This window comes from Coturnix japonica, chromosome 18, assembly GCF_054131305.1.
Source record: "Coturnix japonica strain WE chromosome 18, WE-NBRP24, whole genome shotgun sequence".
Classification (NCBI taxonomy): domain Eukaryota; kingdom Metazoa; phylum Chordata; class Aves; order Galliformes; family Phasianidae; genus Coturnix; species Coturnix japonica.
In genome coordinates this window covers 1,583,709-1,598,706 of record NC_140680.1, presented here as the reverse complement: position 1 = coordinate 1,598,706, position 14,998 = coordinate 1,583,709, and the positions used below count along the sequence as shown (strand labels likewise).

At 41.3% G+C, this 14,998-nt stretch overlaps 1 protein-coding gene across 11 annotated transcripts in view; it reads right to left on the bottom strand.

The window, feature by feature from the left end:
- Nucleotides 1-14,998, bottom strand: part of JAKMIP2 (janus kinase and microtubule interacting protein 2) — a 56,348-nt gene that overhangs the window by 19,924 nt on the left and 21,426 nt on the right. For all 11 annotated transcript variants that reach the window (XR_014935566.1, XR_014935565.1, XM_085519067.1 and 8 more), the window contains 13 exons: nt 13,894-14,040; nt 12,497-12,637; nt 11,488-11,544; nt 7,859-7,978; nt 7,296-7,424; nt 6,331-6,414; nt 5,968-6,030; nt 3,998-4,096; nt 2,677-2,775; nt 2,338-2,391; nt 1,493-1,558; nt 1,062-1,130; nt 36-113 (listed from right to left, as the gene is read on the bottom strand). Coding sequence is in view for 9 of the 11 variants with exons in the window: in XM_085519067.1 (XP_085375193.1) it covers nt 36-113; nt 1,062-1,130; nt 1,493-1,558; nt 2,338-2,391; nt 2,677-2,775; nt 3,998-4,096; nt 5,968-6,030; nt 6,331-6,414; nt 7,296-7,424; nt 7,859-7,978; nt 11,488-11,544; nt 12,497-12,637; nt 13,894-14,040 (1,206 nt within the window). In the remaining 2 variants the exon portion in view is untranslated. The remainder of the gene's footprint in view (nt 1-35; nt 114-1,061; nt 1,131-1,492; nt 1,559-2,337; nt 2,392-2,676; nt 2,776-3,997; nt 4,097-5,967; nt 6,031-6,330; nt 6,415-7,295; nt 7,425-7,858; nt 7,979-11,487; nt 11,545-12,496; nt 12,638-13,893; nt 14,041-14,998) is intronic.

Below are 14,998 nucleotides of genomic sequence, written 5' to 3'. Positions count from 1 at the left end.
ACCAGCGTATGCTGTAGCATTTTCTTCGCACGTACCATGTATGCCTGGTCAAGAGCTTGCTTCCTGTAGTCTAGTTCTTCCTCCAAATAACCTTTTATTTTGCAAAATTGTTCCTACAACAAAGGGTCATTTGGACAGAAAAATGAGTTAGTTACTTAAAACGCTTTGGGAACTTCCATTAAATCAACTACAGATATCTGACTTGGGCAGGATTAGAAGACCAACCTATAGCTGACACTACAAGATTATTGGTGTTCGTCTGTCTCAGCTAGAAGAGTAGGAAACTAAAACAGCTGTATTTGCTTTTTATAATACATCTCCTACATAAATCTATAATGTCTTTGCTGATTTTAGTAGCATTGCTTAGCATTTCAGTGGTAGTATTTCAGTTTTTCTACAGAATTTTCCTGAGGACAGCAGCTCCAGAGTCATGGACCACTCCTTCTGTGGTTCCTCTTATTTTGGAATAAGTGTGAGAGTACAATAAACCAAAAGGAACTAAACAGGCATTTTCATGACCATGGTATTTGGAGAAAGATGCTGTGCTTAATTCCTCAGCCTACTTTAAGCTTAATCATCTTGAGCATGGACATGTCAACTCATGTTGTTAGGCTTCTTTTAAATGACTTCCACTAGCAAGTTTATCGGTGAGCACTTTACCTTCAAGATTATCTGTGTTTAAGGCACAACAAAGTAAAACGGCATGAAAATTATTTCCCACTTATCAGTATAGAATAAAATGCAGCATAACTACAGATTTTTTAAACTGTTAATCTTGTAAGGCAAAGCATGTGGTCACATCTCTGAAATCACCAAGCAGCATCCAAGTCTGTTTTTTAAGAAGCAGCTATCTTAGCACAAGGAGTTCTCAAACCTCAGCTACTTCTCTTTCTGTTATTCTGCTGTTGCATGTGAAATGGACCAGTAACTTTATGGATTCACCAATAACCAGAGAAAGCCTCCATACATGTTCTGCTAAAAGACCAGTTTTTAATTATTTTGTGGTGTACCAAGTAAATGTGACATACTTCTAAGAAGTCTATTGAGGAAAGTTTGCCTACCATATCACTTTCCAGTTCCATCATCTTCTGGTGCAGAGCAGCCTCAGCTCCCTCAATCTGCTGAATCCACTGGAGGAAAGAGAATAAGAGCTGTAACCTGCTGTGTTACCAAGTCACATAGGCTTGAATACTTTATTTTACTTTACATTTCCAGCTATTCTGACCACATTGCTTGTAACTGGTAAATCTGACATTTCTGCCACTTCAGCAAGGTGTTTGGGACTGTGATTACATCACATTAAGGTATTCCTATCCTTGCAAAATCTCTAGTTGATACACAGTAGTATAAAATACTGCTAGCAGGATTTTCTTTTTCCAAGGAATTGCCTCCTATTAGAAAGTTTGATTATACTTGCAGAAACAGAGCTGAAAATTTACAGTATTAGATGAGTCATTAGGTAACACCTGAGAAAGGCAAGCACACATTTTACCTTTTCAGCCAAAGACAATACAGTGGAAGCCTGAATTATGGCGACTTGTTCTTCATTTCTTAAATTCTGTGAAGACAGGGAAGAAAAATATTAGTCCTAGCTTCCTACATGGATACAGATTATCCAAGCTATATACTAGGCCTACATAAAAATATTCAGGGTCTGCTAATGTAACAGAAAGAACAATGCTTTATTTCTTCACAAGTTACGGACTGACTGTATGTTTTCACACTGCTGCGCATCAGGAGAAATCTAAAGTTAGACCCATTTGCCTTTGGGGTAGTTTTGTAAGTCAAATTTCCATCAACTTTTAGCAAAAATTAAGCTAAAGCTCATCTTTTTCAGTATGTGTGGAAACAATCATGATCCTTCTTTTTCTATTTCTTACACAGAGGTTTTCTTTCACATGGATGATTAAAATGGGCAACGGGCTTAGAAAACCACATGACATTTGGTATTTCTTGCTTATTTATGAAACTGCTTTCAGAGAAATCCTAGACATGATAAAGATGTGGTGGGCTTATACTGCCAAACTAATTCATCACGAGCTTTGCTGAGTGCCTGGATTGCAGTCAGGCCTGGTTCCAGATGTCATTTGGCCTCTGGACACACATTCTTCCTGGTCTACTAAACCTGCTGTTAAACCCACTATTTCATTATACATCCTCTGATTATAGACATCTAACAAAAGCTTAAGTTACAGAGTTATACATTCTCTAAATGAACACTTTGGATACTACAAGATTTAATAAACACCTTAGAAATAGTCATCATAGTTACAGATTTAACTTATTCTCCATACAAAATGTAGTTTCCCTTTACAAGCTATTTTCCTCTTAACTCACCCCATTATCCCCTAGGATGTCTAATTGCTTTATGAGGTCTGGGATGCTGACATCCTGCAAATAGAAAATAATATAAAGGCAAGGCATACACTTTTTTATCATGTCCACATTTGTCCTTCCTATGAAAAACGTTGAGATAACACATGGAAAGAATTCAATTGCTTTTGCACTGGGTTTTATCATAATGAAAATTATAACAATTCCATATGTCAAACAAGTTTAATTAGACTGATTAAATCTTAAAATTTACTGGGGTTATTTGCAGAGATTAATGTAAGTGATTACATGGACAGCATCAACCACTCCTGTAGTAAGCCCTACCTTACAAAACTGACTTACCTTAACCCCTTCCTTCATGCAGTATATCTGTAAAGCGCTCACACCATCTGAGAATGGGTGAATCTGAAGATTAAATGGTGGGGACCGTCTCTCTCTTTCCTGAAAATTCATGGACACCAGAGAGCATAATGGAATAAATGAGATGTGTAGAGAACCCTGAAAATGCCACAGCTACTATTTATATTATGCTCCACAAATCTAGTCTGCTCACAGTATGAGAAAAGAAACATTACATCAGTACTTGACTGCTGCTGCTGGTAAAATCCAATGGTAAGACTCCAGCCTAAGAATAGCTTGCAGAGTGGCACGGGATCTTAAAATCCAATGAATTATGTTACAGCATATTATTTATTTGATGAATTATGTATGTTTGCAAGTTGTTTGTGGGAAGGCTGTCATCCAGCTAAGACTGTCATTTAAAGTGATTTGCTCAGTGAAGTGTTGAACAACTATACACTGCTGATAGTACTACCTTTAAGAGCAAGTATTTTACTTAAGATTACAAGGATACTCAGATTACATCCTTGCTCACCATCATATGTCATATGTTCTATTACTCATGGAAATCAGTAAGTTCAAGGAAGTTGATAAACATAGCTGTTCACTTAATTACATAAGACCTACAAATACATGTCTCGTTTTAAAAGACCAAATAGAGACAAAATTATTTCACATTCCTTTTGTTAGTCAGGGAAGCACAGAAGATTAAATTTTACTTTCAAACACACTTCTGGCTCATGAGCATTTAATTCAGTTCTTCAGTTCTGTGAGAAAACAAATGAGAAAGCTACAAGCAAACAAAAAAACCCAACCCCATAGCTGGGTGTCAGCAAAGATTTTGGCTGTCAACTAGGATACAGCCCTGAGTAAAGAGCATGAAGATGGGTTTTAAATCTTGTTCACTAGGTCCTTTCAATTCAATTAATTTCAATTAATTTTAATAGATCTTTGCCAGCACTATACATTTGTTCTCCAGGCCAGCAATAAGAACAAAGCATGCTGACAACAGACTGCTCTGAAGTATTAGAAAAACACATGCCCAGAAGTGAGATAACATAGCACTGCCACACCAAAGTTAATCAGCTAGGATTAGTTTTGCTGACTAGGCATTTAGCTCAGACCAAAATGAGTCAAGTATGGAGCTTACTGTTTCCAGGACATTAGAGCCCATATACACCCACAGACCACAAATCAACATGCTTCCACTGATTAGTTAATTCTATTATATCGGTACAGTGCTGGTGTAAACAAAGTTGGTGTCCAGTGTGAGTGCATTGATTTCATCAGCAACCAGCTCTACTGCAAGCAGCTCATCCATCACCTCCAGCTCCAGGTTGCGGAACTCCAGCAACTCATTCTGGTCCCGGGCATCCTGCAGTTCCTGTTGCAGACGGCTGTTTTCTGCTTCCAGTTTCTCTATCTAATAGAAACATATAAACTCATGATCTGTGTGACTGTTACACAAAACACTGAGAAATTGTTGAGTAACAGTTTAAATTCCAAATTCTAGAGATGATTCTCTAGTTGACACATTAACTCAATGAGTCTTTAATTTACAGGTGAACTTCTGCTCACCTTGCTAAACATCATAAAATGCTCAGATTAAAGCTCTTCCTAAAGCAATCCAATCCTAGTGAACATCAGTGGGAAGGTTGACACAATAAATGTCAAGCTAGCTATTAGATTAGTCTGTCTTAACTATCACATGCATTGCTGTCATGGTAAAGCACTAGAATAGACTGTCTGGGGGGGGGGGGGGCTGGTGAGAGGTGGGTAGAGGGAGGGAAGCACGCAGACTTAGAGAACTCTGCAAACAGGTTGGATAAACGCCTATTAGGAACACCTGGTTCTGCCTTAGAGAAGGTCCTGGGCAGGATCAGAGATTCTCAGTGTGCAGCACAGTTGGAATGCAGGGACAGCTGTCTCTGTGGACGCAGTTACCTGAGCAGCTGTCCTACCCCATATGAGCACTCCCCATGAATAGTTCTGTTGATTAGCAAGTAGATGCTAATAATATGCACTGGTCAGTTGGATACAACTTCCTTGCTCTGGACAGTCCCACCACTGATCCCTCACAGCTTTCTCCCTTCCACAACTCTAGCCAGTGTTAGGACCTATAATTTCCAATTATGTTTTCTGAGTAGGGCCAGTACCAGGACAGTTGGGGAGCACATTAAGACAGAGATCAAATGAGCCCCCTTGGGTCAGTTCATCTGGCTGGGGAAGTGTGACATATGGCAGGAGACTTGATAAGGCTTCTTTATGGAAAGGGAGAAACACAGCTAGGATGCTCTATCTGGAGATGTGAAATAAATGAGATCTGTTGCTGGGTGTTAATGGCCTCGTGCTCATGGCAGTCATGTACAGCCACTGCTGTAACTGTTGGTGATATGCAAGCAATGCTAAGGTCCTTAGCTGGCTTATATTCCGTAATTAAAAATGCATACATACAAATATATAGATATACATATGCACACTTAAATGCACCAAATGAAAGAGCAGTTCAAATTCCAGAGGACCCAGGGGTGACACAAGCTCTTAAAAACAAACAGAGCATACTGAGACCAGGAGTACAAAAGTCCTGATGTGAGGATGACTTCATTTCTGCTGCCATTTCATATTAGGAAGCAAAGCTCAGATGGTCCTGCAGAGGCAGCATGAGCACAATGTTAACAGCAGAGCTGTAATGCTAAGCAGAATTTCCAGGTCTTGGGCTAGGAGCATCAGGAGCTACTACCAACAGAGTCTAATCAGTGCTGGATAGGCCACATCTACCTATGTCACACCATCTGTATATCCTGCCCATATTCAAATACACTATGCTATCTATATGCTATACTTGTAAACACTAGACTAAACATCCAAAAGGCATATTTTAGGATCAAGATTACCCTACAGAGTAAACACAATCATAAAATCACCAACGCTGGAAAAGACCTCCCAGATCATCGAGTCCAACCATCTACCTATCAGCAATATTTCCCACTAAACCATGTCCCTCAGTCCAACATTTAAACATTTCTTGAACACTCCCAGGGTCAGTAACTCCACCATCTCCCTGGGCAGCCCACTGCAGCCAGTGACTGACCAGTCTTTTGGAGAACTAGTATTTCCTAATGTCCTAACCACAATCTTGCCTGGCACAACTTGAGACCATTCACTCTGTCCCTACATGGGAGAAGAGGCTGACTCCAACCTCACCACAGCCTTCCTTCTGGTAGTTGTACAGAGCAATAAGATAACCTCCCCTGAGCCTCCTCTTCTCCAGACATGCAAAACTCAGGAACATACCTTGTCTAAAAGCTCTTGATTCCTCTTAATGAAAAGCTGTTTGTCTTCCACCCAATGAGAGTCCTGTTGGATGAAGCAGTTCTGTTACAGAATAGTCAAATGCCATAAGGCTGGGCACTTCCACTGAAAACTGGAACCATGGTACTCAGGTTTTAAAATCCTACATAAGCAGATCATGGATTACAAAATAACAGCATATTTGTTTAACAAGCTTTAGCAAGGTTTCTGAACACACTATGCCCACCTGTTTATTACACAGAAACCTTACATCTTGGGGAAGTCTACAACTAAACTGTGCTAAGTATATTCTCAACAAAGTAAAGATCCAAAACAGGAAAAATAAAATACACAAGAGGTGCCTACCTGTCCTTTTTGCGCTAGAGTTTTCTCCAGATCTTCTATTTTGGCTTTGTATCTCTGGACTTCAGCTTGGAGCTGCTCCTGAGCCTGTTGAAGTCAAAAACAGCATTCAACAACAACAAAAACATTAAAGTAACTGACAAAAAAAAAAAAAAAAGTGAAATACAACATAATCTGGATCTGTGCTGTTATTTCCACAGAATGAGTAATCAATACAAAGATCCTAGCTCTGCAATATTTTGTGTCACCTCACATACGCATACAGATGGTACAAGGGGACAGAGCAGCAGCTCCACCCAAGTCTGTTAATTAACACATCTAAAACTGGAGTAGTATAATACAAGGCCAAGTATTCAGTGTGAGTCTCTACTCAAAGACCCTACTAAGAGCCTGTAATGCTACAGCCTCTGTAGCATTACAGCAATAGCAGCAGAGTGGCTACAGCCACAAACACAGGAAAAAAGGGAAAAAGCTGTTTACCTTTGGAAGGCCTCAGGTAGGCAGAGATCCCCAGCAAAAGATGCCCACACCTCCACTGCCAACCCTTAAACGAGGTCTGGGAAACGCTGGCTCCAGCCCTTCAAGTCACACAGACACATGCTTGAACCTGAGCTCCCCTGGGCTGGCCCTGCCTTCCCACCAGGTGCATTCACTTGTACAAATCTGACTCCTTCACACCCGTCAAAACAAGAGACAATTCTTGTGACTCAGCGCAAAACTGCAGAACTGTCTGCTTTGACATGTCTGCCTAAATGCAGGGGTTTGAAACAGCCAGGGAACAGACATTTGTAAGCAAAGCAATTGTGTCCATCTTCGGTCACCGCTCTCTTGAAATATACTTAGCCAATGAGTGAAATGCAACAGATAGATGCCCATGGATATTTATGTCCATTTCCTTGCGCGCCACTTTGAGAAATCAAAATGTTCTGATGGTAATGAAATGCTTTGCCTCTCAGACTGTTACTGACCTTGGCTTCTCTTTCAGCATCTATGATGCCTCCTGTTTGCTCTTGCAGCAGTGCATAAGCTCTCTGCAGGGCCTGATACTCCTTTGTCAGCTGTCGAAACCGCAGCTCTGATTCTTCTGCAGCTAAACTCTGAGGAAGGAGAAAGGATATGCCTAAGCAATAGACAGCACAGCACTGCCAACGCAAAGAATGCTAGTGTAAGATATTAAACATGAGTTGCTTTACAGATCTTGATTTAAAACAGCTTTTATGGTGATCCTGCTGTAATGAAAAGCAATAAGGATGCAGAAGTAATAGAACGTTTATATGTCTTTAAGCTAAAAGTTAATTTTCTTGAGAGATGAGAGGAAAAAGTCACCTCAGAATGCAGTGAATTCATAGCTGTAGACTCTATGGACTAGACTTTGAGAGAACTTCTCAGTACTTGAGTATATGAAAATGAAGCCAAATTTAACAAAGAACTTGCCATCCAGTATGCAGCAATAAAACACTGATTGCTTACTTTGGCAGTCAAAATTGTCTGAAAATTTGTTCTTGCATATTGAAACTGAGTTAGATCTTACCTCATCCAGATCATCATCTGGAGTTGCTGGTGTTCTGTCTGTCCTATATGAGGCCACAGAGGATGTTTCAGAGTCCATGGAATCATCATCATACCCCAAAACTGTGTCTATCACATGTCTCTAAAGAAGGAAAAACATGATTTCTGAATCTGCACAGAAATGGCCAATATAAATTTCTAATTTGGAGAAAGATTAATTTCAAGCCCCGTTACCAGCTGTTTTAAGAAGGCAAGGCATGAAAAAAAGAGCTACATGCTACCCCTTCAATTGCCAACTCCAACCAAATCCAAAGGGAACCATAATGAAAATTAGGTCTTGTGCTGGTGGAGAACATGAGACTACTGATTCATATTACTAAACTGAGGATCTGGCTTATTCTGAAGCCTGGAAAACATCATAGAAGCTGTTCAGAAGACGTCTCTCAACATGCAGACTGAGGTGAGAAAATAATGCTATTAAGGAAATGTCCACGGTGCAGGAAGAGAATCTCTTCCTTTTCTCAGGAACACTGCTGATACTTCAAATATCTCAGTACTTCTCTCACTGATACTGCTGTGCAAGCAAATGAGTAAGCACTACATTAGCACAGGAATAGTCTTATTGTTGGGTATTGTGTAGGTGGTGCCTGCGTGCACCAGGGGTGGAGTCAGGGAGGTCACTAGTGTCCGACAGGGGCAGTCACCTGTACCACGATATAGGGTTTGTTGAGAGGCATTAAACTTGTACTTTCGGCGTTACACACTGTGTGTGAGTCCCATCTGTTCCCCGTGTATGGAGGCACGGTGCAATCACTAGTCAGCCTTGATTTGTCACCGAATCGGGAGGCGAGAATTGGTGACCCCGACATGATGTGGTGAGAGCGGTCTGGACCACGTGTGTGTGACAGCAACTCCATTATAGTTCTGATTATGGGACAGTGGGTGAGTATACTGTGGGAGATGGCTTCACGGGTGTGATGTGAAGTGCATGATGAGGACCTCGATCCGCTTATTAAGTGGATGATGTGGAGAGGTCTAGCTGATGAAGCTTCTCACTGTATGAGTCAAACGGCATTAGAAAAAGCCAGCAAGGAGCTCTTTGAGCAGGCTTTCGCAGGGGACGAGGAGGTGCAGAAACTGCTACCCCCCCTCTTGGCGCTCTTAGAAAGTTAACTAAATCGGCTAATGAGGAGCGGGAGTTATGGCGAGCCATTAACACCTCGCTGCGGCCATTTGATTCCAAGGGGGAGGAGAAGACTCAACAACAGGAGGCAGATGATCGAGAGGAGACAGAAGAGGGAGAGGCAGTAGAAGAGGTAGAGAAAAAAAGGGCCTCAGTAGCTGAGGAGAAAACCCGTTATTAGTTACAGATTCCGACAGCCTCCTCCACTCCCCCCATAGGACACTTGAAGTGGGGGGAGGATGAGTCAGGAGGGCTCTGGGGCATGGGGGGGCTGAGTGTTTATCTATTTTCTGGGGGAGAAACCGCCAGGACTGGTAGAGGACGCTGCTGCCCCTATTCAGCAGCCACCGTACGCTCAACAAAAGGTTTCTGATGAAACAGAGAAGAGAGGGGAAGTACAAGGGCGTAGCGCCAAGGAGTCCTCGACTAGCGAGGAGGAGGGAGACAATGTTCACGTTGCATGCAACACTGTACAGAATTGACCAGGCTGCCACTCAGCTAACCCGTTTCCTGCAGGGGTGAACCCCAGAGGTTTGAGACCAAATGAGGTTTGGCAGATGGATGTCACAGACTTCCCACAGTTTGGGTGTTTCCATCACTTGCACGTCACAATTGACACATGCAGTGGTTTTCTCTGAGCTGCGGCACAATATGGACAGACTGCCATGCAGTGCATAAGTGTTGCATAGCCATAACTGTCATGGGTGCACCCCAGGAGTTAAAGACTGACAATGGCCCAGGATATAGAAGTGTATGTTTTGGACACTGGTGTACAGCTTGGGGCATTAAGCATACCTTCAGCATTCCTGGCAACAGCACTGGCCAGGCTATTGTGGAGCATGCACATCAGACCTTGAAGGGGTGTCTTTGTGTGCTTAAAGAGGGGGGAGGGCTGGAGGGGCCTGAGCTGTGCCCACACGCTCTCCTCTTGCGTGCACTGTTTAGTTTAAGTTACCTAGAGAATCAGATGGGAGACCATCAGCTGACTGAACAGACTCCAATAGGTCAGGTGCTGATCAGACCTGATGGAGGGTTATGGCTCCCAGACCCTATGCCACTCCTCATCATGGGCAGGGGATACGCTTGTGTTGGGACCCCAAGTGGGCCCCGCTGGCTGCTGGCACGTTGGGTTAAGCTGGCACCAAATGACAAGCCATCCTGCGCACCGTGAGGATCCGAACATTTCAGCACCACTTTTGGTCAATGTCTCCTTGGTTAATGTCTCCAGTGCAGCCAGTGATTTGACGTCAACATTAGCCAGCGGCTGCTGGTAACAGCACATGAGACAGCGTTGCTCCCAATATGCCTGAAGGTCCGAACTAGGAATCCAGCCTTCATGCTGGACTGATAGTGCATGAGTGGGGGAGACCTTGTTCCTGGATAACCCCCCAGTGGTGGACATTTGGAACGTTTCTGCACAACTCATATGTTTTTATCTTGTTATTTGGTTATGGAGTGTGACATTTATAATGCACACTGGATTGAACTGGAATGCCATGAAGATTCTGTACAATAGTACTACATTGAACTTGGAAAAATTGTAACTGTGCTGTTATCTTGAACTTGAATGCACTGTTCTTTTCAAGTTGACTAAGTGTTGCCATACAGCATTTCAAAAATCATTAGGCAGATAGCTGTTATGTGTGCTTTCAGGTCACTGCAGCTGCATCTCTTTGGTATGTTATTATGACAGCTTAATTGTTTTTCGCATATGTTTAACGTTTGATTTGTTTGCGGAATAGCCTTAAACGTGCAAATCACTTTTGGGGTAATAGGGAGTGCACGGGGGAACCTTTACAGGGGCTTGCAGATGATAAAGAGGGGGGAGATGTTGGGTATTGCGTAGGTGGTACCTGCATGCACCTGTACCACTATATAGGGTTTGTTGCAAGGCATTAAATTTGTACTTTTGGCGTTACACACTGTGTGCAAATCCCGTCTGTTCCCCGTGCACAGAGGCATGGTACTTTCACAAGGCAGTCTTAATTTGTCACTGGATCGGGAGGCGACAGTTACGTTTTAATTTCAGTTGGTTTTTTTTTAAATTTTAAATGCAACTTTTATCCCCCATGCATCTTTCCAGTCTTACAGTAACTGCCGTACGTTGCAAGAGACTTCTCACAGTACACACTTTGGCTCTATGTCTCACTATCTCCAGTAACTGAATTCACCAATCCAAATGAGAACTGAGCTACGCCCTATGAAAACAGAGGTGCTTGACATGTACCTGGACTGGGTTTCAGTGTACAGAGGTGAGCATTTAAAAGCTTGGTTTATGAATAAGTGTGCTGCCAACCGATCAATAAGCATTTTAGATCCATATTTGCTTTGCAACATTTTTCACTTATGCTGACAGGTTACAACCTTCTAAACATGGAATCTGAAAAAAAAATACAAAGCAAGAACAAAAGATGCCAATAAACTTTTGCATACGTTATCTATTTTTAGTTCATAATTTTTCCTCTCACCTTAATTGGTTTTGAACTCCTTTTACTCCTTCTGCGACGAATGAGTTTTTCCCTGTCCTGGAAAGTGAGATTGAAAAGTTACTGGACCCAAGATTCTTAGCTCTACCTTCTTTTGTTTGCAGCCCCAGAACATCAGACCTACAGATGAAATAAATCACTGACTGCTGTACTTTCCAGCAGCAACCTGATTCCACACAGAAGGGAAAATTCATACCAAAACTGTCTATGTGCCAGCTGAAAAACCACTTGGAGGGAACAGCAGAAAAGCAGCCCCTGCTGTTGTGTAGCTGCCTTGGCAGGCTGTCAGACACTGACTGATTTCCTGCCAAAGTCACCAGGAAGCTTTCGCAGGGCATCCGTTCAGGTTTAGTATGGGAGGCAAACTGCCTTCACTGCAAAGGTAGTGGCACTTCTGTCTTAGTTATTAAAAGATACAAGTGTTGACTTCTCCACATCTAGCAATGACATCTTAGGAGAAGAAACAGCCTGCTCTGGAGTATCTTTCGTCTTCCCCTCAAGAAAATGCAAAGTCATCTGAAAACAGGACTGACAATACTGAAGGATGTGACAGAAGAACTAGAGAACCATGTCTAGCAGCATGCTCTTTTCCAGCACACAAAGGGCACTGCACTGTGTGCTTGCATGTTTCTTCTCCAGACAACATTTTAATAGCGGTATGGTTACCTCATACACCAGCTTGTCACAGCCATGCCTTGTGAACATGTATGTGTGTGAACAGTGGAGCTCAGGAACAGTCTGTTCATTTCTACAACCCAGTTCACAAGTGCCACATCTTCAAGTTGCAGAGCCAACAGCCCATTAAAAAGGCAGTTAATAACCCACATCAACACACTGACATCTAAAACAACACAGGTATTAAGAGCAAGGAAGACATGAAACCTCAGAATTCTATTTATAGATTGAAATGAATATGAAAAGAATATGAAATACTAATGGTAATTAACTTTATACAGGAATTGCTTCTAATTTCCTGGTGTTCTGGACATACCCTTGTTAACTCATCAATTATATTCTGTTGTTCTATGACTTGAAGTTTTAAAAATTCTGTTTCTTGCTCCTCATTAGCCTGATCCAGGTCATTGAGAGACTTTAGTTTCTTTAGAGGAGGATGTGATGTCATTTTTTCTCTCTGTAGTAAGAAGACAAACACAGATAAAATAAGATCTAGCAATTAAAAGAAAAAAGACAAACTTTCAGTTATAAATAAAGCATACTTTTTCATTTAGAATGTACAGTCATATTAATTATATTAATCTTGGGCCTATAGCCCCCAAAAAATTATTCCAGCCATCCACAGCCTGCTAACTTGCATTATTTCAGCATCTACACTACCAAGAGCAGATGTCAACTCTTGATAGTGGAGCTAAGTTGCCATGTGCACCCATATGCACTGGTTGTGCATTCCATTGATGTCTAACACATGACCATGCTCAGGTCTCTTCTGCTTGCTGTGAGACAGGCCGGGGCTGTGATTTCTGATCTACAACTGCTGCGGAAAAAGAAGTCTAACTTGTGATGCCTACAATAAGTGTATCAGTTTTCTGGGTATGGGTGAGTCGCAATGTCTTAAAGTTGATTAACCTTGTAGCACTAAAACCTTTCTTCTCTAAGATCAGAATGTGAACCTGGTAGTCTCATCCTCATCACCCATTGCAGAACTGTCAGTCTGCTCAAAATGAGGAACCTGACTATTGTGAGAGAGAGGCAAGAGTTGCAAACACACTTAGAAGCCTGCCAGTTTACATCTGGTAACTCAAATCTCACACTTCCTCTTTAATTAACGGGAATGCAAAATTGATGCATTTGGATTCTGACTGATACCAAAGATCACCTGAAGGCTCTACAGACATAACTGTTTTAACTCCATCTCATAAAGCCTTGATACTTGAAATTCATAAACCTTGAAATTGCATCACCATACTCCCTTTCCTGTATCCATTCACCATGCATACGCCTCATAGAAATTACACATGCTCAGGGGCATAGCAGAACTTTACTTTGCCATCATCATCTCTAAAAGAAATACGTACATTCAAAGATGAACATCAGGCTGTCTGAAAAACATAGCTCTTACCAGCTACTTTTTTGGTTTTCAGATGCAAAATAGCAGAGTAGAACATGACTCAATAGAACTGTTTTTAAAATTCAGAGTCAAATCTAATTTTCAGAATATTAAAGACTGATTTTATGCATTCACTCCAAAATATCGCACATCAAGCATAACAGACAACATTATGTAAGACTACTACGTACAAACCTAAGCATTCCTATATCTTGACAATAGCATTGCATGCTCACGTATGTACATGCATTCATTGTGCAAAAATTTCCATCAAAACAGATGTATACCATGCAGTAAAGTGTATTTTTCTCTTCAATACTGACCATTTCTATATTTTCTTTAGTGACTGCTTTGAGTTTATCTTCTATGCGCTGTAAGGACTGCATCAGTTCATCATTTCTCTTTGTGAGGCACTTATTCTTTTCCAGGAGAGGTTTACATTGTTTTTCAGCTTCTCGGACACGCTTCAGCTGAATAGATAATAATTGATTTATAGCAATTAATAATGGTAAGTAATCCAAATAAAAGACACATTTCTCACTCGTTTGTGAGAAATATTTGTTAATGTATCGCCACACTAAAACACCAAGCAAAAATGATCTACTGGAACTAGCAAAGCAATCCTAGCAATGCTTACAGCCTCCATAAATTTAACCTACAAACTTCAAAGCACAATTCTGCACATTTTTACTGATAGTTTTATCTATGGGAAAATTCATATGTAGAGACGAAGCAATCTAACACACCATCAGACAACTGCAAAGCTGCTGAAAGAACTGTAAATGAACCCAAGACCTGTGTTTTATCTTCAAGAAATTCATGGACTGTCTCATCAAAAGACAGATTTACATAGGAACTTATGCATATGCACAATGCATGCTTTAGTCAACTAATATTGACTAAACATCATTTAAACAACAAATTAATCAAAGTATCTTACAGCATCTTTGGAAGCCCCAGTATTAGTACAGCTAGAGTCTTAACCAAGTTCTTTTCCTCCACAAGATTAGCTCCATCTGGTAAAACCCAGTGATAATACACAACATTTCTTTTTCTAAGGAAGGATAAGCAAGATCATGGGTGACCAGATTATCTACTTAACGCAGGCATGAATCAGCTCCATGTTACTATTCACCACTAGGAGGTTCCTGCCCAATGCAGTTCTGCTGTAGAAAGGACAGAGAGAATTCCCTGTAACTGTTAAGGACAGTTAAGCACATTTGCTTATATCATCATATCATCTTACCCATTGATTTTGCTTGAAGCAAGCTAGCAAGTGCCTGCAGATCCCTTCTGCTAACAGGAAAGGGAAGAGCTGGTAGGAAGTGGTTACATCTTCCAACAGCATTGTTGTTGGCAAAACTATCTGTCTTACCCTACAAATGAAGAAAGCTATTGCTGGTCCAATTGTATCTCAAAGCACATGTG